General features: G+C 42.5%; 1 protein-coding gene across 1 annotated transcript in view; it reads left to right on the top strand.

The window, feature by feature from the left end:
• ift172 (intraflagellar transport 172) overlaps positions 1–16,281 on the top strand; it is a 155,752-nt gene extending 139,471 nt beyond the window's left edge. Inside the window, 14 exon segments of the mRNA XM_034162804.1 lie at positions 89–218; positions 2,950–3,048; positions 3,243–3,352; positions 4,373–4,436; positions 6,906–6,992; positions 8,279–8,395; positions 9,605–9,715; positions 10,250–10,369; positions 11,786–11,881; positions 12,161–12,220; positions 13,326–13,424; positions 14,117–14,270; positions 14,969–15,060; positions 16,069–16,281. Coding sequence (XP_034018695.1) covers positions 89–218; positions 2,950–3,048; positions 3,243–3,352; positions 4,373–4,436; positions 6,906–6,992; positions 8,279–8,395; positions 9,605–9,715; positions 10,250–10,369; positions 11,786–11,881; positions 12,161–12,220; positions 13,326–13,424; positions 14,117–14,270; positions 14,969–15,060; positions 16,069–16,158 — 1,429 coding nt within the window. The 3' untranslated portion in view covers positions 16,159–16,281.
• The last annotated feature ends 8,136 nt before the right edge of the window (positions 16,282–24,417 follow it).

Here is a 24,417-nt window from a genome sequence, read left to right as displayed (position 1 = left end):
AGTATGGTGTTTGTAAAGTATCGGTTTTATGTGGTACTGTTGCACTCAGAGGAACCTGACAGTTCGTTTGTGTGTTTTGGGGGATCAGTGGGGTGGAGGGGCTGCTGGAGCAGGCTAGAGAGTGGGAGCAGTTGGGTGAATATGCCCGAGCCGTGGAGTGTTACCTCAAAGTGAAGGACGCTTCCAACACATCCCTGGTGGAGAGCTGCTGTCTGAAGGTAAGAACTTCTGAACCCGTGTTCCAGCCCATCGAGCTCCACCCCCACACACATCACCAAAAGATATGAAATGTGGGCTGGCTGGAGTTGGTGAGAGTTTGATGTTTGTTTGTTTGTTTCACGACTGTATATTTTGTAGCTGAGAAGCTAACTGACAGTTTTGTGGAGAATCACTCAAGCATCAAACTAGGCAATAAAGTTTAACAATCCAAGATGGCTGCCATTTTTTTCAAGATGACCACCTACAGCAATGGTGAAAATCAAAATTCAACATATTATGAATGAAACAACATATTTGAATGATTACATTTTCTGTTTATATGATATAATCGTTTATAATATTTTAAGCTGAAGAAGGAGTCCTACTTATCTTTGTTGGTAGGTGGGACCCCAGAGGCAGCTGACAGGTACCGGCAGGCCAAGCGTGCCGCAGCCCGTGCGGTCGCAGAGGCAAAAACTCGGGTCTGGGAGGAGTTCGGGAAGGCTATCGAGGAGGACTATCAGTCGGCCTTGAAGAGATTCTGGCAAACCATCCGACGCCTCAGGAGGCGGAAGCAGCTCTCCACCGGCACTGTTTACGGTGCGGGTGGGGAGCTGTTGACGCTGACTGGGGATGTTGTTGGGCGGTGGAAGGAGTACTTCGAGGATCTCCTCAATCCCATCGTCACGTCTTCCGAAGACGAGGCAGAGACTGGGGACCCAGTGGCGGACTCATCCATTACCTAGGCAGAAGTCACCGAGGTGGTTGGAAAGCTCCTCGGTGGCAAGGCTCCTGGGGTGGATGTACCTTAAGTCTCTGGATGTTGTGGGACTGTCTTGGATGACACGCCTCTGCAACATCGCGTGGCGATCGGGGACAGTGCCTCTGGATTGGCAGACCGGGGTGGTGGTCCCTCTGTTTAAGAAGGGGGACCGGAGGGTGTGTTCCAACTATAGGGGGATCACACTCCTCAGCCTCCCCGGTAAGGTCTATTCCAGAGTACTGGAGAGGAGAATTCGACCGATGGTCGAACCTCGGATTCAGGAGGAGCAGTATGGTTTTCGTCCTGGTCGCAGCACACTGGACCAGCTCTACACGCTCCATCGGGTGCTCGAGGGTTCATGGGAGTTCGCCCAACCAGTCCACATGTGTTTTGTGGATCTGGAGAAGGCATTCGACCGTGTCCCTCGGGGCACCCTGTGGGGAGTGCTCCGGGAGTACAGGGTCCGGGGTCCTTTGCTAAGGGCTATCCGGTCCCTGTACGACCACAGCAGGAGCTTGGTTCGCATTGCTGGTAGTAAGTCAAACCTGTTTCCAGTGCACGTTGGCCTCTGCCAGGGCTGCCCTTTGTCACCAGTTCTGTTCATTATTTTTATGGACAGAATTTCTAGGCGCAGCCAGGGTGTAGAGGGGGTCTGGTTTGGGAACCACAGAATCTCATCTCTGCTGTTTGCGGACGATGTGGTTCTGTTAGCTTCGTCAAATCAGGATCTTCAGCGTGCACTGGGGCGGTTTACAGCCGAGTGTGAGGTGTCCGGGATGAAAATCAGCACCTCCAAATCCGAGGCCATGGTTCTCGACCGGAAAAAGGTGCTTTGCCCTCTTCAGGTCGGTGGAGTGTCCTTGCCTCAAGTGGAGGAGTTTAAGTATCTCGGGGTCTTATTCACGAGTGAGGGACGGATGGAGCGTGAGATCGATAGACGGATCGGTGCAGTGTCTGCAGTGATGCGGTCGCTGTATCGGACCGTCGTGGTGAAGAGAGAGCTGAGTAGGGGTGCAAAGCTCTCGATTTACCGATCGATCTACGCTCCGATCCTCACCTATGGTCATGAGATTTGGCTCATGACCGAAAGAACGAGATCGCGGGTACAAGTGGCCGAGATGAGTTTCCTCCACGGGGTGGCTGAGTGCTCCCTTAGAGATAGGGTGAGGAGCTCGGTCACTCGGGAGAAGCTCGGAGTCGAGCCGCTGCTCCTCCACATCGAAAGGAGTCAGTTGAGGTGGCTCGGGCATCTTTTCCGGATGCCCCCTGGACGCCTCGCTGGAGAGGTGTTCCGGGCACGTCCCATTGGGAGGTGGCCCCGGGGAAGACCCAGGACACGCTGGAAGGATTACATCTCTCGGCTGGCTTGGGAATGCCTTGGGGTTCCCCCGGAGGAGTTGGGGGAGGTGTGTGTGGATCGGGAGGTCTGGGCGGCTTTGCTTGAGCTGCTGCCCCCGCAACCCGACTCCGGATAAAGCGGAAGAAAATGGATGGATGGAAGATATTTTATTTATTTTTGTATTCTGAAACAGAGGTTACCTATTAAAACCTTCTTAGGTTTGTATGTTTACTAGTCAGTGACTGAACAGTTAAACTGTCCAAATGACATCAGATGAACTCTGTTTTACTTTGTAACAACAAATGAAAAAAGTTTAAAATTGATCCTTGTGTATTTTTTGTCCAGTTTTAATTCCAGCTATTAGACACACAAAACAGTCTCTTCGGGGATGTTTAATGACAAAATCAGGTGTACAATTATTAAAAAAAATATTAATTTTACTCAAATCATCTATAATTTTCAGAGATTTTGGAAAAATTTAATTTTGGCTTAAAATTTGGTGGCTATCTTGGAAAAAATTGGCAGCCATCTTGGATTTTAATCAGTAAAATTAGAAGGGTACGCCAGTGTGAGTGTTTATGCCAAGTTTGATGTTTGTATGATCATGTGAACAATTATTTTTTTTTCTTTGTCCTTGTTGCGTTTCCAGGCCGTAGATTTGTCCGTCAAGTTTCTGAGTGGAGATCGAGCGGTGGAGGTGGTTCGTGTGGTCGGCCCTCGCCTCATACAGCTGAGAAAGCATGATGTTGTGGGTGAACACACACGTGCACGTACACACTAAGCACACGGCACGCGTCTGCAACTGGGTTCTTCACATAGTCAAATAAAAACCAGGACACAATTATCTCTTATTGATTCAAGATTTGAATCAATAAAATGTGAATAAATTGCTTTTGGAACTTCAGCGTGATTATTTTTGAGCTGACGTCTCCTCTGTTGAAGGCTGCTAACCTCTACATGAACCTGGGCCTCACCAAAGACGCCATCGATGCTTTCATTCAGAGTGATGAGTGGAACAAAGCCAAGAGAGTCGCCAATGAGGTGGAGCCAAGGTCCCAACAACACACACACACACACACACACACACACACACACCATCCAGGTGAGTCCATACGTATTTGGACAACCGTACAATTTTCAGCACTGTCTCTGTACATCACCACAACAGCACTGAACTGTATACAGTCAAGATGTGCTCACTGTGTCGATTCTTAACTGTAAATCGAGGGGTTTAAGAAAATAATCAAATTAAAGGTTTGGGACGTAAAGCTGTTTTTGTACACAGTACTTTTATTTCCACATCTCTTAACGTGTCTTAGAGTTGATTTGCGTGGTGGTATAAGCGGTTAATAAGCTTGCTTCCAGAACAGATGGTCCCCAGTTTAATGTGACTGTGCCCCATTCTTCATGTACATCTGGAGCTGTGTTAGAAGATCTATCTGAACACGTCAGTTCGTATTGGATCCGCTGTGGTGTGCCTGGGCAAACAGAGAAGCCAAAAGAAATTCCTTTTAAGCAACACAGACAGTGTGGTGATGGCTTGTAAATTTGTCTGGAGTTGGCAGTTCTCAAAAACTAAGTGACAGCACAAGAAGAGTGCTAGTGAGGGAAGCCACCAGCACACTCATGTAAACACAGAAGGGAGTTACTGTGTCCCGTGCAGCTTTGACTGTTACATCACAAGTCACAGCTTCACAGTGAGGTGGAGCAGAGAAGCATTTTACTACAAGAAAATAGATCATATCTATGTTTGAGTTTCCCATGTGCCTTCTGGCAACGTGTCACTGCATTTCCAGAAGTTGCACTATGTGCAGTTTCTCCAATCACAGCCACAGAAGCCTCTGTCTAGTTGCTGTTGGTGGCTTTGGTCTCCTTCATCCTTACATAAAAATGTTTGTAATTACTAAATGGATAGTTTTTTCAAACCCCTTGACTTAAAGGTACAAATCAATGTGAGATGAACATCTGCATTATTTTATTTTATTTTCTCATTATTTTCAAGATATGGCACATTCTGTTTATTTTCAAAGTTTAATTCTGTCTTTTCCAATGAAATTTCTGATCCTGAGCAGGTTTGAGGACTATGTTGATCAGAAGTACAAAGAACATCTTCGGAACCAAGGCAAAGTGGACTCTGTAAGTACCGGGAAAACAACCCATGCACACTGGGCAAAATCTCCATTAAAATATCTTTTACAGTTTTGCTTGAGACAAAATTTTAAAATTTAAAAGCTAAAAAATGAAACATATTATAATGGGCTAAAAAATGCAAGTGGACTTGATGGCATCCTGAACGAGATGTTTAAAGACAAAAAAAATTCAGATTGGTTGCACTAAAATTATTCACTTTGATCTTGAGTGTAGTTTTTTCTCCCCCATTCGTTGTTGTGTCATTACACCAATTTTTAGAAGTGGAGACAAATCTGACCCCGACAGTTAGAGAGGGATTTGTGTCAACAACCTGGGGAGGTCTTCTGAACATCACAAACTCTGGGCTCACAGCAAACATCGTGCTGGACTCATCACACATCAGAGCACATTTACACCCAAACACAAACATGTCCATCAAAATAAAAGGAAAATATCTCCCTTATTGGAACACAAAATCACACACACAAAGTAAAACACAAAACTACGAGGTCTCTTAGATAATAAACCGACCCTTTTATTTTTTTTTTAACTATATGGATTTGAATGACATGCGATTACACCAATCATGCTTGAACCCTCGTGCGCATGCATGAGTTTTTTCACGCGTGTCGGTGACGTCATTTCCCTGTGGGCATGCATTGAGTGAGATGTGGTCCCGCCCTCTCGGCTGAATTCCTTTGTTTCACATGCTGCTCGAGACGGCGCGCGTTGCTTTATCAAAATTTTTTCTGGACCTGTGAGGAATATCCGAGTGGACACTATTCGAGAAATTAAGCTGGTTTTCTGTGAAAAGTTTAACGGCTGATGAGAGATTATGGGGTGTTTCTGTCGGTGTAAGGACTTCCCACGGAGCGGGACGTCCTGCAGCGCTTCCAGGCGCTGTCGTCGGCCTGTTTCGAGCTGAAAACATCCTAATTTAAGGCTTAATTCACCCAGGACGTCGTGAGAGAACAGAGAAGATTCAGAAGAGGCCTGCATGAGGAATTTATGCGGACATTCCACTGTTTAAGGACATTTTTTTAATGAAAGACGTACGCGCAAATTCGCCGAGTCGTTTCCGTGACGACTCGGCAAATCTGTGTGCGCCGCGACAGGAAAAACACCTCCGTGTTGAAAACCATTTGTAGAATTCATGCGGCTTTTAATGGCTTTCAACAAGTGAGTAACTGAGAAATTGTTTAACAGCTTGGGCATGTTCCAACTTGCCCGTTAAGATTTCCAACGGAGGTGTTTTTCCTGCCGCGACCCCCCCGCGGTCGGGTCCAGCCCGACATGCGACTCTGCCCGCACGTTCTTTCATTACAAAATGACCGTTAACAATGGAATGTCTGAATAAACTCCTCATGCCGACTTCTTCTGAAAGTTCTCTGTTCTCTGACGACTTACTGCATCAACAGAGCCTGAAATGTGGAAGTTTTCAACTTGAAACGGCGAGACGCTGCCGCCTCGAAGCGCAGATCACCGTCAGGCGCCGTGGACCGTCCTTAAAGCGACACTACCAGACCAAAATCTCTCATCAGCCGTTAAAATTTTTACCGAAAACCAGCTGAATTTATTGAATGGTGTCCACTCAGTTGTGCCTTACAGTTTTGAAAAAATTTTTATCAAACAAAGCAACAGTCTCTGAGCCATTCCTAAACAATGAAAAAAATCGACGAGCGGGTGGACGACTCCTCACTCAAAGACTGCCCACAGGCGAATGACGTAACCGACAGGCGTGAAAAAACTCTTGCATGCCCATGAGGGTTCAAGCATGTCTGATGTAATTACACGTGATTCAAATCCATATGGTTTTTTAAAAAAATAATAAGGTCGGATACTTTTCTAATAGACCTCGTATGTGGCCCTAAGAAGACAGCAGACTGTGTTAGCGTATGTGCACACAGTAACTGACGTTACACACAGAAACATGTTAACGCGGTGCAGACGGAACGCGCAGAGCCTGGAGGCAGAAACAGGAAGATGTAAAAAGTGTGGAGACAGAGAAGCACTTCCTCACACAGCAGCCAAAGACATCCAGGAACACTTTGGTACCTCAGAAGATAAGGAGTTGGGCTTCTGATACGTACATCTGGGTTCAGTTCCCGGTTAACTTATTCCTCACCAATCAGACAGAAAGACATCAGGTTCAAGCCCAGAAACCTCTTGTGACGATGCGACGCCACCATGCCACAAATTCTGAGTTTGATCTCAGAATGGCAAACCCCATGAATGACCCACCTTATGATGTCACAAAGAGACAGACTGCTGAAGTGAAGCATTTTATTTCTTTGAGGTTCCCATTGCAGGACATGACATTCAGTGACGTCACCTCATAGTAATTCTGCTTCACTGAGTGGAAAAGAGATTCATGTACCTGCAGCAAGATGTCACTTTTGTAACTTGAGTAAAAGGCTTCATTCTTAGTTTTAATGATGTTTGATTAACGTGAGCGTTTAATGTGACCGTGTGCAGCTGGTCGGTGTGGACGTGATCGCAGCTTTGGACATGTATGCAGAGCGAGGACAGTGGGAAAAGTGTCTGGAAACAGCCTCTAAACAGGTACTCTGACCGACCCGACTCAGTTCTCACTGTTCTGTCACCAGTTCCTGCTAAAGCATCCTTGAGCAAGGCATTAACCTTCTCCAGTAAAAAGCAAAAGATGTTGGTTGTGTTGAATAGCATCAAGAATTTATTGATAAACTAAACAGAGTTGGAGTTTCTAAAGCCTGTCTCCCATTACTGATTTTAAATATCCAGTTGGCAATGATTTTATAGAAATAAATAAATCTTGTAAATCAGGGCCTGACGTCAAGTGTCATTAGTGGTAAAAGTAGTAGTGCCGAAGATTGTGAGTAGTCGGTAAAGTTTTAAACAAGTTTAAAAATTTGTGACGTTAGAATAAATCACGATTTAAAAAAAAGTGAATAATCAGATTTATTTATTGCAGATCAGGCTAATCTTGTGTAAAAGTAGTTGAAAGTGGATAATTGGGTACAATATGCAATAATTGGAACCTTCCTGAATTTTGAATCAGGGTGAAGAAACAGTAGGCATCATAGGATCCTCCGCCGCGACATGAAATCCATGAAAAACTTCAACAGAAGATGCAGAGAAATTTTAGCTTTCTGGAACAGTTTTTGGAAACAACGTGGTTAGAGGAAGTACCGTTTTGTGCTCACGCAAAAAGTCATATTAGGTAACATACATACAGAATTTTCCGGAGTATAAGTCATGTTTTGTTTTTTATATATAGTTTGGGCGGTCCTGCAACTTCTATACCGAAAAGTCACACTTTCAATATTTATAATAAAAGTTATGATTATTGATATAGAATTTTCCAAAGAATCAAATTACAAAACAAAATAAATTGCAACAATAGAGTAAATGACAATAATAAAAAAAATCTGCAACAATGCACAAAAATCTCAAATTAAAGAGCTGAAAATAAAGAAAAAAGGTGTGACTTATACTCCAGCGTGCCTTTTTTTCCTTTTCAAGAGGCATTTTTTAACAGGTGTGACTTATATACTCCAGAAAATACGTAAGCGATATAATATGTTACAGTCATAATCACATATCAAATAGTTGGTGATAAAAATAGCTATTGCATATGAATTTTTGCCCGATTTTTTTTTTTTTTTTTCGACAGGTCAGGCCAAAATTCCTCAATTTTGAAATGGGTCCTTAAATCTGATCCAGACCGTGGTAGTGGGAGACATCAGAGATCATTTAAATGTTAACACGCTGTATTTATTGGGACTTTTGGTCATGAAATACCTAGTCACAGTAACAGTCATGTTTTTTGGTTAAGTGCTTCTTGTTTTGTCTCTTTTGGGTTTTGACAGAATTCTAAGGTCCTCCATAAGTACGTAGCTCTGTACGCGACACACCTCATAAAGGAGGAAGACTCTGTGAAAGCCCTGCGTCTTTACATTCAGCACGGAGTGCCGCCGAACCCTCAGGTACAGACGCACATACTCACATAACAAACATCAAAGCGGCTTCACACCGTTCGGTTTTCATGTCCACAAATTTAACCCCACTCTCACTTTCATGGATATGCATCCAGGAAGGTCTCGCTTTGAAGCTTTCCCCATTCGCTGTTTCGCAGTTGTAAGTCACGGTCCGTGACTCACGCGAGAGGTCGGTTTCAGCAGAGTTGTGGTGTCAGGAGCTCAGCACTCACAGTGTAAATACACCTCGTGAAGTGTGGACAATGACAACATCGGGGCACAGCAGAAGTCTGTCACAGGTGCTACACCTCCTCTAGATAACCCTCTCAACTTGGGACAACGTATCATCATAATCGCCTGTGAACTCGCTAAAGTAACGCCATCCACATCCTCACATTGTCATTGTTTACATGCGCTGTGAGACAACGGAACTCTGCTGGCACCGCGGTGCATTCTGGGAAGCACAGGGGCCGCCAAGGGGATTATGGAAAACGCTGAGTTACTGAATTGCCCAGACTTTGCCCTTTGTCCAAATGTTTGTCTGGTATTGTACCTTGAAAAGTGTAGAGTCTAGGGGTCCCCAGCTCTGGTCCTGGAGGTCACCTGCTCTGCATGGTTTCCACTTGTACCTGCTGCTACCACAGCTGATTAGACACATCTGATGGTTCCTCCTTCGTGATTGGCAGGGTTGTTGACCCCACTGCTTTAAAGAGTCCAGGAGGGTGTCCATGATGGACCACGAGATTCCATCATTGTGCCAGGAGGTTTTCTGGAAGTGCCAAGTTGTGCTAAAGCAGTACTACAGGTGTGCTGCAAGTCTTTTTGCATGTCACATGGTACAAGTCTGGTGTGTTACATCTTCAAACCACACTCTAGATGATGACCGTGGTCGACTGTGATCTTCACAAGCCAGTTCTTATGACAGTTATAAACCCTAATCTCCCAGAATGCACCTCTATAAGCGTGCGAGCTGTGCTTTATCCTCTAATCCACAATTCTAGATAGGTTCCAGTGTCAAAGGTAGGACAGTTACTGCAGTTTTAAAGACAAATCAGCCCTTTAAACAAATCATTTTAAAGAATTCATCAGGGCTGTAAAAATGTCAGATGTATTTATTTTTTTATTTTAAAGTAATTATTTATGATCGCTTAGTGACCTCAGTGATGACTAAAGAGGAATTCAACCAATGGGTAACATTGTATTTAATTTTCTTCCCAGAACTTCAACATCTACAAGCGCTTGTTTCTGGACCTGATTAGTGTGCTTGACACTGATGGACCAGAGTTGTACCACATGTGGGCGGACCTTCGCAATTTTTTGATGGAACTGGTACAATGAAATAAACAGATCTCTTTACATCGCAAACATACAGTACATCACTCTGTTACCTAAATACCACTAGGACAAGGTAAATATACAGTCCCTGCCAAAAGTAAAGACATTTTGGACTGAGATCAAAAGTTGAACATGAGAAGCTCGTTTAGAATATCAGCTTTTATTTTCTGGTAATGAATCAGAGGCATTGCACAAACACTGGGCATAGCTAATACAACAGTATAGAATGTCCTGAAAAAGAAATACAACACACATCACATCTGGCAGCAACAGCTGATGACCTAAACTTTGTGTTGTTGGGTAAATAAGACATTGGTTTTCTATTCGTTATATCAATGCTAACATTGTACTTTACAAGAAATATTAAAATGAATTAACTGAATCACAAAGGAGAAATACAGATTTTAAATACACTTTTAAAATTTTAATCCACTAATCTGAGATTATGTTTTTGTTCTGTAAGTAAATGTATAAAGTGTAAATTAATCCTTGGTGATTGTAGAATATTTCTGACTTATGTATTTTCAGGATAAGAACATGTCTAAGAGTGGTGAGGCCAACTCTCCAGCTCATGAAGAATTCAAAGAGATGCTGCTGATCGCTCATTACTATGCCACACGATCCGCCGCGAAAGGAGTCGAGCAGCTGGTACACCAACTCACACCAGCACTCAGATAATCTGGCGCACATCCTCCTCATAGTCAGGTGTTTTTTGCATTTTCCACACACTGTAGGTTGGAGGCCACTTTGGTTCAGGTGCCAGTGTGACGCTGTCCACAGGAAGATGAGTTGATATGATTGTAACCACAAACAAGACTTTTACTGAACACTAACATAGCGGTATTACGTAGGTGCCCAAACAAAATTCTCCTTTACAGAGGAAATCAGACATTTTCAAGCTCTGTTTTTAGATGTTTTGGACTTCAGTGTTTAGATTCTAAATCAATATAACACACATTAAATTAGTTTTTGTCCTGAGTGAAAAGATTAACCCAAAAATTAGTAAATGGAGTTTCCAATTAAAACTACAGTTTGCAGGATTTAGGGTTTATTATCAGAAATGGAATAAAGCATTCATTACCCTCTGTTTATTAGTGTGCAATTACCTACAACACGAAATCAGTGTGTTTTCATGAGCTAAGAATGAGCTCATTATGTCTGCACGGGAGTGGGCTCCTTCATAGAGGCTGCCATGTTGATACAGCAGCCAATAAGGGACATACTTACCCGCATTTTGCAGCACAGCTGGAAAACTGAAGAAAAAAATAAGAAGAGTCGATGGTTTCTCCCGTTTACACTGTTTACTGGTTGCTAGCTACAGGCTAGCAAGTTTGATCATCTTAATTTTAGTAAAATACTGTAGGGGATCATCATACATATTAATTAACACAGTAGAAGGCAAGTGAGCATGAATCTCGTTGCCAAAGATGCAAAAACATGAGGGGAAACAAAATAATGACCGATGGCAGCATTATGCATTCTGAAGCCTCACCACTAGGTGACATTCAATCTGACACACTGTAACTTTAAGTAATATCCCAAAATAATGGGCATCACTTTCCTCATATCACCTTTGGTCCTTTTGACACATTCAGTAAATTGAGATGGTTTCAAGAACAAATAACTCAAAATTAGTTATTGTTTAAACATTTATACACTCCACTTAATTTGTCATAAACCTCAGATTTTACTCGTAATGTTTCAGTTATGGCTCAAAGCCACCTCTGGATTCAAGAACAGTTCCCATTCAATTCTTAAAAATTGAGTTTTTCTATCAGTACGACACAAATGTCACTGATCACTGCAGAGTTTCTGCTTCAAGACAAAGTTTGTTTTCAACAGAAATCTGCAAAAGTGTAAATTAGTTAAATAAAAACTATAATAGCATGTTGTTGTTTTAAAGTAATGATTAATATATGAAAATAACAGCACTGTTTTTAATAAGTGGCCACATGTATTCTTTTTGTTCAGATCAAACTTGAATCTTGGGTCGATAATTGGACGTGTTTATAGTTGCTCTCATAAAGAGATTTTTAAAATCAAATACTTTCTGCATCGTCTCAGGTCACCATGGTAGCGAAGCTGTCGGTGTCTCTGCTGCGGCACACTGAACTGGTTCCTGCAGACAAGGCCTTCTACGATGCCGGTATGGCCTGCAGGGTGGGTGCACCACAGTCTCGGCACATCACACACCCAAAACCGACGCGTCCCTGCTTCTCCAGCTTTTAATTATTCATTTTCTTTGCCACTCTGTAATTAAACAGTAAATTCATCTTTAATGATTTTTGCCCATTATTGTTTTTGTGTTCCTTAAATCTTTCAGAAAACTGATCGCAGTCCAGTTTTTCCAACTCAGAATTCCACAATTCAGTGACTTCAGTTATCAGGAGTCATTAATTTGCTTTATTCTTCCTGAGTTTTATCGTTTTCACTCTATAGGCGGTTGACTGGAAGGAAATGGCGTTGATCTTCCTCAATCATTTCCTGGATCTGTGTGATGTAAGTAAAGACTCCACAGCGCCTCACTGAGACCAGATGTGGCATTTCAACACTGAAAATTCCAGATTAGAACCTGTCAGCCCGAACGGCGGCATGTCATCGTACACCTGTGACACTTGTCAGTCTGTCAGGGGGTCGTCTGGTTGTCTGTGGCACCAGGACGTGTTTTTTTATGTTGCACACAAATGTGGTACATTGTCAAACAATCTGAACGTCTGACGAGGTGATAAACCCGAGCGAGGGCTTGAGCCACCGCACAGGTTGGAAACGAACCTTGATTATTTCATCAGGATCTGAAACTTAAAGTGACAGACTGAGTTTTTGTTTAAAATTAATTGGCACAAAACAAAAGCACCTGCTGAATCGTATGTCGGTGATGGCGGGAAGTAAACGACATCCATGGATTGTTTCCGTGTTGTGGCTAAAATATTAAATTATTTGAATGTTTAACTGCTCATGTGTCTCGCCTCATTGTGTTGAAGTTTGATCTCAGATTTCAGCAGTCATGTTCACGTCGGGAAGCACACGCTGATGCACACGCTGGTGCACACACTGATGCACACACACTGATGCACACACTGATGCACACATGCTGGTGCACACGCTGGTGCACACACTGGTGCACACGCTGATGCACACACGCTGGTGCACACGCTGATGCACACACTGATGCACACGCTGGTGCACATACTGATGCACACGCTGATGCACACACGCTGGTGCACATGCTGGTGCACACAGTGATGCACACGCTGATGCACACACACTGATGCACACGCTGGTGCACACACTGGAGCACACGCTGGTGCTGTGCTTCACTACATCTGCGATGTGCAGTAATATTGGAGAAAAAAATATTATGACCAACAAGATTGAGCCCAAAACTGTGGAGGCAGTAGATTCAACGTGCAGCTTTAAAAATGCATCACATAAAATGATGTTTTCATCATATTAAAATGGTCATTTGTATTATGGATTTTTTTTATCCATTCCAGCAGAACCTTCCAGCAGGATGTCGTTCAAATGAAAGTTAGCTGTAAGATTTGTGGTTTGGTTGTTGGTTTGATATGTTAGTAATGTGGTTATTAATGTGGGCTTCGTGCAGGCCTTTAATGACGGCAGCCTGGACGGATTGGACCACACAGACTTCCTGGACACTGATATTCCCTTTGAGGTTCCAATCCCAAACAAGCTGTGTACCACAGTAAGTCACCAGCAACAAACAAACAAACACACATAACACACTGTGTTGGGTTCCAAACCAGTTACAGGACAGCTGTGTGATGCTCATAAGTATTTGGACACTGACAGTCTAATTGTTGGCTTTAATGTGAGCTCCAAGTTCAGCACTTAAAAGAAGGTATTGTGTGTCAGGTCAGGTTGGTCTGTGAACATGTTGTGGTGTCGCACGTCACCACATCCACCAGACTACAAAACCTCCCCGGGTCCTGGATGATTATCATCCAGGACCCGGGGAGGTTCAATCCCCACCTCTCCGAAGTAACCGTCTATATCTGCAGCATATAGGTGAAATGTGGGCGTGTCCCCGCCCCTTCTTCTTCTGCTGGAGTCCTCAACACTGAGGCACCTGCGTCCTGGATCATAAACAGAAAAGCACCTCATGGTCTGGATGTCGTAGCTGATGTTCCCTCACAACGTAAGTGATGTTCCTCATCTGAGTCTCCCTAAGTAAGCAAAAGCTCCTCCAAAGACGTCCAGTCGTCACCTCAGGTCAATGGTTAGTGTCCAAGTCTCACAACCACACAGCAAGACAGGAAGCAGCAGGACCCTGAAGACGTGGACGTGTCTCTCTCCTGCACAGTATCACCATCACCACACCCTTCTGTGCAGCGACCTCATGACCTTTGACTGTGTGTCTCTGTCTCTCTCACTCAGGATGAGACGCGGGATGAGATCCGTGACTGGGTGCTGATGGTTTCGCTGGACCGTCGGCTGCAGCAGGTTTTACCGCGTGATGAGAGGAACTCGTATGAAGCCTCGCTGCTGGACGCCAACACCGGCGTTCGCTCGCTGCCCTGCGTCCTCACAGGTACGATGCAAAGCCAACTCTGACAGTCTGTTCAAGACTTCGTCACAACAAATTAATAAAAAAAAATCCCACACAAATGAGAGGGGAAGAAAAAGTTTGTGAGGAAATTAAATAAATGGCAAGACAGTGTCTGACTTGTGATTTTTAAAGGAAGCATCATCCCGTTTCACACAGTTTACACAGTTCTAAAATATTTGATCCAGTTTGTACTAAACGTGATGGAATGATTGAAGGTCAACCAAGGACGAAGTGCTATGATTTTGAGTGAAATCAGTCAAAAACCGAGTTCATTGACTGTGGTCAAAGTTACGACCTCGTTTAGAGCAGACCTGGGTTTGATTCCTGGTCACGCTCCGTGTCAGTGTCTCTGGATGATTCATTTCATCTGCACATAGTTCCTGTTCACCCAGCTGGAAATCGGTAGTACCCAGACATGTCCAGTAGGTGGCAGACAGGTACATGGCATCTTAAGCAGCAAAACAAATGTGATTTTTGTGTTGATGTGGTGCGTTAAAGTTCAGCAGGTTTTAATCGGTTTGTCCTCATTATGTGCCCTTTTAATTTGGAGGCTTCCATCTTCTTACCTGTCTGTTCATCCGAGGAGTACAAGTAATTGGCTTCAGTATCATAGTCCTTTTAAGTGTTTGTTTCAGCTGTAGTCAGTGCGTCCTGACACTGTGCAGGGTTCTTGTTTCCAGGCTACCCTGTGCTGAGGAACAGCGTGGAGTTTTCTTCACCAGGAAAAACTGCCAACAAGGACGACTGGAACAAATTCTTCATGGCTGCAAAGGTGAGACGAGTGGGACTTCCGTCAGACGTCACAGCTGAACTGCACCTTCAGAACAGGAGATGTTTTTGATTTGTGGTTACAACTTTCCTCACGGGTCACAAACCGACCAGATTAACTGAGACACGCGGACCGTGGACCAGTCTACAGCAGCACTTATGTCCAACTTCAAAACTGTCAAATAAATGTAGATTTCTGGTTAAATGTGAGAATGAAAGATGCTAATTTGATGGTATACAGCAGGAGAGACATTTTTTTGTTTCTGCTCAGTTCTCTGGAGGTGCCTGAAGGTTCATGATGTCATTAACAGGCCTAATGCAACAATCTAAAATGACTAATTATCGAGACCTTTTTCCCCACGTATCTCCCACTGTTAACGTTGTACATGCTGCTGTGATCCAACATGGTGCCACAACTCGAGTGAGAACAACTGAATGTGCAAAAAGCACTTTCCAGCATGTTTCACTGTAAATGGAATGAAATGTCTTTAACTTTAACCCTCAGCCAATCAGGTGATTAGGAACTTGCAACATTGAGCCTGTTGATGATGGTGGTGATGTTCTTCATGAAGCCCGACTCCGAATATATTCTAATGGTGTCTTCTACCTGTTCACCTTCATCGTGCAGTGTTAAAGTGTCCCAGCAGGAAGTGTCTTTGACACTGAGTCTGATTTGAGTTTTTATTTAATTCAACGCAGGCAGCATCAGCACCGACTCCAGCTGATGGCTCGCTCACCTCTCAGTCACCAGACCTCCTCCTCATCCACTTACTCACTTGATTAAATACTTTGACCTTGCTCCTGAAATAATATGTAAAAGATCATTTTTACTTGTCCTGTGGAAAAAAGGATTTGTCCAACATAAAATAGTCAGATTTCCACAATAATTCTGTTTGTTTTTGTGTGTTTCCAATCCAGCAGGGGGCATAAATGTTAATTTTTGCACACACGATGGCCTGCAATTGACATTGTTTTGTGATTGGTTGTTGTTTGTGTCCGTCTTGTCCTGTAGACCACTCAGAGTCCAGAGTGCCAGGACGTCCTGAATTTTATCAGCCAGTGGTGTGGCGGCCTCCCGGCTTCTGGGTTCTCCTTCCAGTGACATGCACGCGCACACACTCCAGCACTTTGTTACACACGTTATGTTTGTTACACATGCGACGTCTTTGTGGCCGCCATTAAACGTTTCTCTGTGCTTCTCTTCTGTCACTTGTTTGATTTGACCGATAACGACCCCCCCCACACACACACACACACTTTTTTATCAGAATATTTTTTCTAACAATTTTTCATAATAAATAGTTCTGTAAAATAAAACATTGAATAGAGTTAGAGAAGGGATATTCCTGGAACAGCATTAAGATCACAGGACAGAAAATTTGTTGCTGGACAAAAGTCAGGTCAACAAACGATTTAACTACAAAAAATTCTGCAAGACTGGACAAAGAAAGCTTCGTTCATTCTGAACTAAATTTTCTCTGTCTGAAAACCCGTACATGATACTGCCTTCAACCTCAGGTGAAATGGTTAACGGCCCCAGATGTACCCCCTGCTAGGTCTGTACACGGGTTAAACTGGATATGTTGTTGTTCATTCGGCTGCTCCCGTTTTTGTTCGGGGTCGCCACAGCAGATACAGCCAGATCTGCATCAGTAATTGGCACAAGTTTTACGCCAGATGCCCTTCCTGACGCAACTCCAGTTTTCCCTGGAAAAAACACACACAGCTGCTGGTGTTCCAGAGAGGTCTCCCGTCAAAGTACTAACCAGGTCCTACTCTGCTTAGCTTCTGAGATCTGACGGGATCAGACTGACACAGAGCAGACCGGCTGCAATTAGCTCAGTCTATACCCGGGTCAAACTAGACTAACTCAGTCTGTACCCAGGTTAAACTGGACTAGCTCAGTCTGTACCCAGGTTAAACTGGACTAGCTCAGTATATACCCGGGTCAAACTAGACTAACTCAGTCTGTACCCAGGTTAAACTGGACTAGCTCAGTATATACCCGGGTCAAACTAGACTAACTCAGTCTGTACCCAGGTTAAACTGGACTAGCTCAGTCTATACCCGGGTTAAACTAGACTAGCTCAGTCTGTACCCGGGTTAAACTGGACTAGCTCAGTCTATACCTTGGTTAAACTAGACTAACTCAGGCTGTACCCGGGTTAAACTAGACTATCTCAGTCTATACTCTGTTTAAAATGGACTAGCTCAGTCTATACCCGGGTCAAACTAGACTAACTCAGTCTGTACCCAGGTTAAACTGGACTAGCTCAGTCTATACCCGGGTTAAACTAGACTAGCTCAGTCTATACCCTGGTTAAATTAGACTAACTCAGTCTGTACCCGGGTTAAACTGGACTAGCTCAGTCTATACCTTGGTTAAACTAGACTAACTCAGTCTGTACCCGGGTTAAATTGGACTAGCTCAGTCTATACCTGGGTTAAACTAGACTAGCTCAGTCTATACTCTGTTTAAAATGGACTAGTCAGTCTATACCCAGGTTAAACTGGACTAGTTCAGTCTATACTCGGGTTAAACTGGACTAGCTCAGTCTATACCCTGGTTAAACTAGACTAACTCAGTCTGTACCCGGGTTAAACTGGACTAGCTCAGTCTATACCTGGGTTAAACTAGACTAGCTCAGTCTATACTCTGTTTAAAATGGACTAGCTCAGTCTATACCCAGGTTAAACTGGACTAGTTCAGTCTATACTCGGGTTAAACTGGACTAGCTCAGTCTGTACCCTGGTTAAACTAGACTAACTCTGTCTATACCTGGTTTTCCCAATTGTATGGTCCCCCCTAAAAATCGATCTGCCCAGTCTTCACTGCACTTGCTCATTTATGTGCGTTAGCCGCGGTTCACCGATTATCACCTCGTTTCTGCTTCAAACTGCCTCCAGTCATCATCTGTTTCAGCGACAGATATTTGAAGCTTTTGTACAACAATCATTTCCACATAAATTCAGCATTATTTCATCATAAAAGATGGCGGACTGATCAGAGCGCCACAACAGCATGTCAGACATGCAGCTGCACCTATGTCATTTCAGTGCGTCAGTAGCGAAATGAGGTGATTACCGCCTCGTTTCTACTTAAAACAGCCTTATTTCTGCTTAAAACTGACTTCAGAATTATTTAAGAGGTTTTACTTTGTCCTCTGGTGCTTAATAATCACATTATTCCCTTTGATTACTTTGAGTGAAGAGAGTCAGACTCAGGCGAGCTGTTGTGGTCCCAAATGACGCGTGTGCAGTAAAGGCAGGGCGGACCAGTTTTTAGGGGGGACCGTTTGGTCTGCAACACCGGGTTAAACTGGATTAGCTCAGTTTATACCTTGGTTAAGTTGGACTAGACTGAACAGAAGAATCAACAACATAATGTTGCATTTTGCTTTTATTTCACATTTATAACAGCATGTCTTAAGTCAGTGGGTTTTTTAAATGTTTGCAGGTTACAGACACAACATGGAAATCAAATTGAAAATGTCACAAAAATGATGCCTGTCATAGTTTTGTGCATGACCAAAACTGACTGTGTATTGTTATAGATGTGGATCTTTCATGCTGTGTGTGTGTGTGTTTTTTTTTAATTTTATTTCATGATTTAAAAACCCTCTGGGCATTGAGACAGACACAGAGGTAGTAATCTGGACTAGTGTAGTATACTAGTGTAGTATAACCTGGACTACAGGTTATACTACGTAAAACCTGTAGTCCAGCATATACTACTACGTATATACTACGTATGTCGAGCAGCTGAGTTATAATCTTAAATCTGGTTTCAGATTCCTGGATGTTGGATCAGAGTTTCATAAATTTGTCCGTCACATTATTTGTTCGCGCCCTGAATTTTATTTTCTAAAAGAGGGCATGGCACCATGAGTCTGACAAACTGAGAAATGGTTTACATTTTTATTTTATGTTTTTAATTTTTTACTAAACAAGCAGATAAGAAAGTGTCACTGAATATTCATTCTCAGGCTGCAGTCGATATTCAATCAGCACAAGATTTATTAAATAAGTCAACAAAAACCAGGAGAGGGAAATACATTAAACACAAACAAAATGAGAACATGTCATTACGCCGCTGAAGCTCATTGGACAAAACTGAAAAATAATAGTGCAGTTAAAAATATGAAATCAGCTGTTAATAGTTACATAGGGACACTTTCACTTTAAAACGGACCCAAAAATAAAGTGTGTTCTATTCAGAAAATCTGTTACTTATCACAGAAACAAAAGCAGAAATGTATATTTACTGTTGGAGTCCAAAACATCCCGTCTGAATCTGTCCCCACACTTTGTCTTGAGGGGACAAAATTTTTAGCGACAAGACGCCACGTTTTGCAACGTGCATGACACTGTTGGAACATTGAATGTAACTTAAACCTTTTTAAATAGAAGTCAGGCATTTTTGTAAATTAACTGTAAAAAGGAATAAATTTGGCAGGTTTTATTTATTTTATGTTTTTCGGAGTCTTGTCTTGGAGGGGACACAGAAAACAGATGATGTGTTTTTTAATATAAAACACAGTCCTGCCTTTTGATTGAATTTTGACAAATTTAACAACAATGCAGGTTGAAATATACATTTTTTGACAAACAATTTTATCCACAAAACCGGCACATTTCCAGCCATAACTTTTAAACAAATTACGGATGAGCTTAGATAATTGGCACGATTATTCACCATGTGGGTCTGATGTACAAGGAACTAATATTACTGAAATAAACTAAAATAAACTAAACTATCTACTCACAACTTCACTATTAATACCTATTTTTCACTATGTACCCTTTAATGTGAAAGTGCCCAGATAGTATATTTTTTCATCTGAAGAACTTTAGCTAGTTTAAAAAAAAATATTTTATTACATTTCTTTTAAACATTCATTGTAGGAATAAATATTTAAAAATGTTTAACACTGTGACTGATTTCTGTTGATTGTGGTCAATACTACAGATGTAAGAATCGATCACAAGACACCAAAGATAAACTGAATAACCGCTGAGTTGAGGATGAGGTAAATGGAAATCTGCATCTTAATTGCTGTGCAGCGAAAATCGAACAGTTTGAATTTTCAGAAAAATAACCAGACTGTCAAACAGAAGGGAACTCAGCAGAGTGCAAACCGACGCCAAGGAGCAACAATCAGGTTTCACTGAACCGGGTCGTCCCTGCCCAAAAATACATCCTCGTGTACGGCATACAGATCAACATCTGAAGTCTGTCCGAACATTCACCTCTAATCCTGATCTTTGACCTTGAATCCTGAACACTGCTGTTTGATCCTGTTTGTTTGTTTTTAATTTGGAAGAGCCTTAATGTCACAAATGTCTCTTTACAAAGCATCAAACTGACTGCAAATAAACTGACATTGTCGATATTTAAAACATGACAATTTGCAGTGTGTCTGATTTGCTTCCTGACTCTTACATTTTCCAAAAGTTATTTTTTGACCATTTGCATGAAACACTGAAAGCTTTTCATCTTAAATATTACATATAGAAAATGTCCATGAACAAAAATAATGAAATAATTGAATCCATGTGATCCAGATGTAGAGATTTTTCAGTTTAACCAAATCCATATTACGAGTGCTCTAAATGAGACTTAAAAAATGGGATTTAAAAAAAAAAAAAAGAAGAGGTACAGTAGCCAGCATAGGGTCAGTCAAAGTGTATTTATTTGAGGAAACAACAAACAGACTGCACATGTGACCCACAAATAATAAATTAGGAATAAAAAAAACAAACATACACATGATCCAAATGCAGTGTGGATATTTTAACAGCATGTTTCAAGTTTAAATGTTAAATGTGCCATAGTTGGGGACCAAAAAAAAAAGTTTCATTTATGGAATAACCACATTTTTGAAGCTGTGCTTTCAGGAGGAGGATCTAAAGTTTGGTTTTGGTTTGCACAAAATAATTTGTTTTTCTGTCCAACAAATCTGTGATTCAGCTTTTTCTGTTCCTCACTGAAGTCGTGCCCTGTACCCATCATCATCATCATCAGCATCATCATCAGGCCTCTTTGAGGTGTCTGCGGCAGCAGCTCCCATCTCCATCTCTGAAGATCAGTCTTCTTCACAGTAACAGGCTGAGATCAGACATCACGTTTCCTAACTGACTCATTTTAGTCTTCAGCTGTGGGCTCATGTCCCCTGAAACACCCCCAGTCCCGTGCAGCGTGTTATCTGTACCGTCCCCCACAGTCCTCTCTGTGACATTTACCACACACCTGCTGAAAACTCTGACACACAGACGGAAACACAGACAGACCGACAGACAGACTGGACGGCATGCACTAACGGGCCGCCGTTAGAAATTTTTGGTTGTCGTAATTTTTAAATATAGAGCATTAAATGAAAAGTAAAATGTGCACTTTTGTTTGATTTTGACAGCTGTTTGGAGAATTATTTTCAAGACACAAGATACTTTTTGTAATAGAAAATAGCATAAAACACACACACACACATATATATATATATATATATATATTACATTGATATACATGTTGCAAATGTTGCATATTTGATCCATTTAATTTAAATTACGTTTTGGTCCTGATTCCACCCGAGTGCTGGGATCAGAATAGAAAAGGAATAAGCCTGTGTGTGTGTGTGTGTGTGTGTGTGTGTGTGTGTGTGTGTGTGTGTGTGTGTGTGTGTGTGTGTGTGTGTGTGTGTGTGTGTGGAGGTGGGAGTTATAGATGATAGAAATGTCTTATTTGACCAATGTATTACTGACGATTCAATTTTCAAGGTCAAAGTCAGGAAAAATCTTGGAAAATTTGAAAAATTCCTGTCCTTTAACATTGAACAAATTTTCAGTCAAAAAAGATCAGATTTCTTTCATATAAGAGTGTTATGTAGGATGGTTTCCTTTATCAACTGACAATGTTTGATCTGGATCTGATCCAGATTACAGATTTTGTGGCCATTTAAATTTAACATTAAACCCCATTTAATGTATATTTTACATTATATCTTAATCAAACGTGCTCCAGTCACTCTCATATTTGACAGTGAGGTGCAGACTGACACTCACTGTCACCTGACAAAAGTTTGATCTGAATCTGATCTGGATTGTGGATTTTTGTGGACATTTGAATTTAATATTAATAAGCCCATTTGATGTACATTTTACATTATATCTCAATCAAAGGTGCCTCAGTCATTGTCATTTGTGACAGTGAGGTGCAAACCGGCACTCTGAATGAAAAGACTGCGTTCGGTCTGCATCTGATCTGTATTGTGGACTTAGAGGATATTTGATTCTTTATATTTTAACATAAAAAAGCCCTTTTGATATATATTTTGTATTATATTTTAGCTTATGAAAAGCCACTTCTAACAGGACTTTGACCTTGAAAATTTTTTCCAAGGTAAAAATTTGGTGAAGAGATGTGGCATATGATGAGGAAAATGTGCGCATTGAGCTGTACATGAAGTTGGACATGAAGTTGGAAACACAGAAGGACGTGTGCTCTTGGCCAGACAGGAATGAGCTGGAGAAGATGTAGAGCAGATTAGGATGATGCAGATAGAAGTGTGCTGACAAGTGAGGAGAGTGCATTGAGAAGGTGGAGGGAGTAATTTGAGGAGCTGATGAATGAAGAAGATGACAGGAAGAGCAGGCTGGATGATGTGGAGAGTAAATCAGGAAGTGCAATAAATTAGTAAGCATGAAGTGAGGACAGCTATGAAGAGTTGGTCCAGATGACACACCAGTGGCGGCATGGAAGTGTTTCAGAGAGATGGTTGTTCATTCATTCATTCATCTTCCATACCTGCTTATGCCAATTAAGGGTCGTGGGGGAGCTGGAGCCTATCCCAGCAGTCATAATGTGTGAGGTGGGGTACACCCTGGACAGGACGCCAGTCTGTCGTAGGGCCACATATAGACAAACACATACACACCCACACGCACACCTGTGGACAATTTAGAATCACCAATTCACCAAACTCCTGTGTCTTTGGATGTGGGAGGCACCCGGAGGGAATGCACACAAACACAAGAAGAACATGAAAATTACACACAGAAAGGCCACAGGTGGGAAGTGATTCAATGTCCTTCTTACTGTAAGGCAACAGTGCTAACCACTAATCCACCGTGCTGACATCTTAACCAGATTGTTTATTGAAATTTGGGAAAGTCAGAGAATGCCTGATGTGTGGAGATGAAGTGTACTGGTTCCTGATTTTAAGAACAAGGGTGATGTGCAGAGCTGCAGCAACTGATCAGCCTCAGCATGAAGTTATGGGAAATAGTAGTAGAAGCTAGGCTTAGAAAACAGGTGAAGATCTGTGAGCAGCAATATGGTTTCATGCCAAAAAAGAGCACTACAGATGCAATGTTTGCTCTGAGAGTGCTGATGGAGAAGTATAGAGAAGGCCAGGAGGAGTTACATTGTGTGTTTGTGGATTTAGAGAAAGCTTATGACAGGGTGCCAAGAGAAGAGTTGTGGTATTGTACAAAGAAGTGGCAGAGGAGTATGTGAGGGTGGTGCAGGAAGTGTACACGAATAGTGTGATTGCGGTGAAGTGAGCGGTAAGACATTCAAGATGGAGGAGGGACTACATCAAGGATGGCCTCTGTGCTCTTTCTTGTTTACAATGGTGATGGACAGGTTGACAGAAGAGATCAGACAGTAAGGAGTCTTCATGTTTGCAGATAACATTGTGACTGAGAGTGTGAAGCAGATTGAGACTAGCCTGCAGAGGTGGAGATACGCTCTGGAGAGAGGGGGAATGAATGTTGGTAGGAGCAGGATGGACTACATACGCAAATGATCTGTGGAGTGGTGACATTACAGGTTACAAGGAGTAGTGGCTGTAAAGGTCAGTGAGTTTAAATACTTGGGCTCACCTGTCCAAAGTAATGGGGGTGTGTTAGAACTGAAGATATGGCAGTTCTCTTCGGGAGTGATGAGGATGGAAAGGTTTATGAATGAGCATATTAGTGGAACCGCGTCGGCCAGAAGGTTTCACTTCAGTTTCACTGCAATTCTCAAAATCACCACCAAGACAAACATAAAAACACCTCAACTTTACAGAAGTGAAACCTTCTCTCGCATAATTGCAGATTTTTTTAAGAGCAGCATGTAGTGGCCGTCAGTTGTACTGCATCTACAGGCGGGGAAGTCATGTTGGAGGCTAGCTGATATTCGGACACTCTCTTGGCATTCACCGCGTGCCTTAATTGTATGGACATTTAAATCAAGGTCCGCTGTGAACACGAGGAGGGCGACCTCCCTTCTGTCCCACATCATCCCCTCTTTTTGTCTTCACCTCGTCTCAGCCTCGTTCTGTCTGAGTCCGTCCAATCAGTTCTGCTCTGTCCCACGTTA

This window comes from Thalassophryne amazonica, chromosome 21, assembly GCF_902500255.1.
Source record: "Thalassophryne amazonica chromosome 21, fThaAma1.1, whole genome shotgun sequence".
NCBI classification, from domain to species: domain Eukaryota; kingdom Metazoa; phylum Chordata; class Actinopteri; order Batrachoidiformes; family Batrachoididae; genus Thalassophryne; species Thalassophryne amazonica.
The sequence above is the reverse complement of the archived record's forward strand: the minus strand, read 5'-3'. Positions and strand labels throughout refer to the sequence as shown.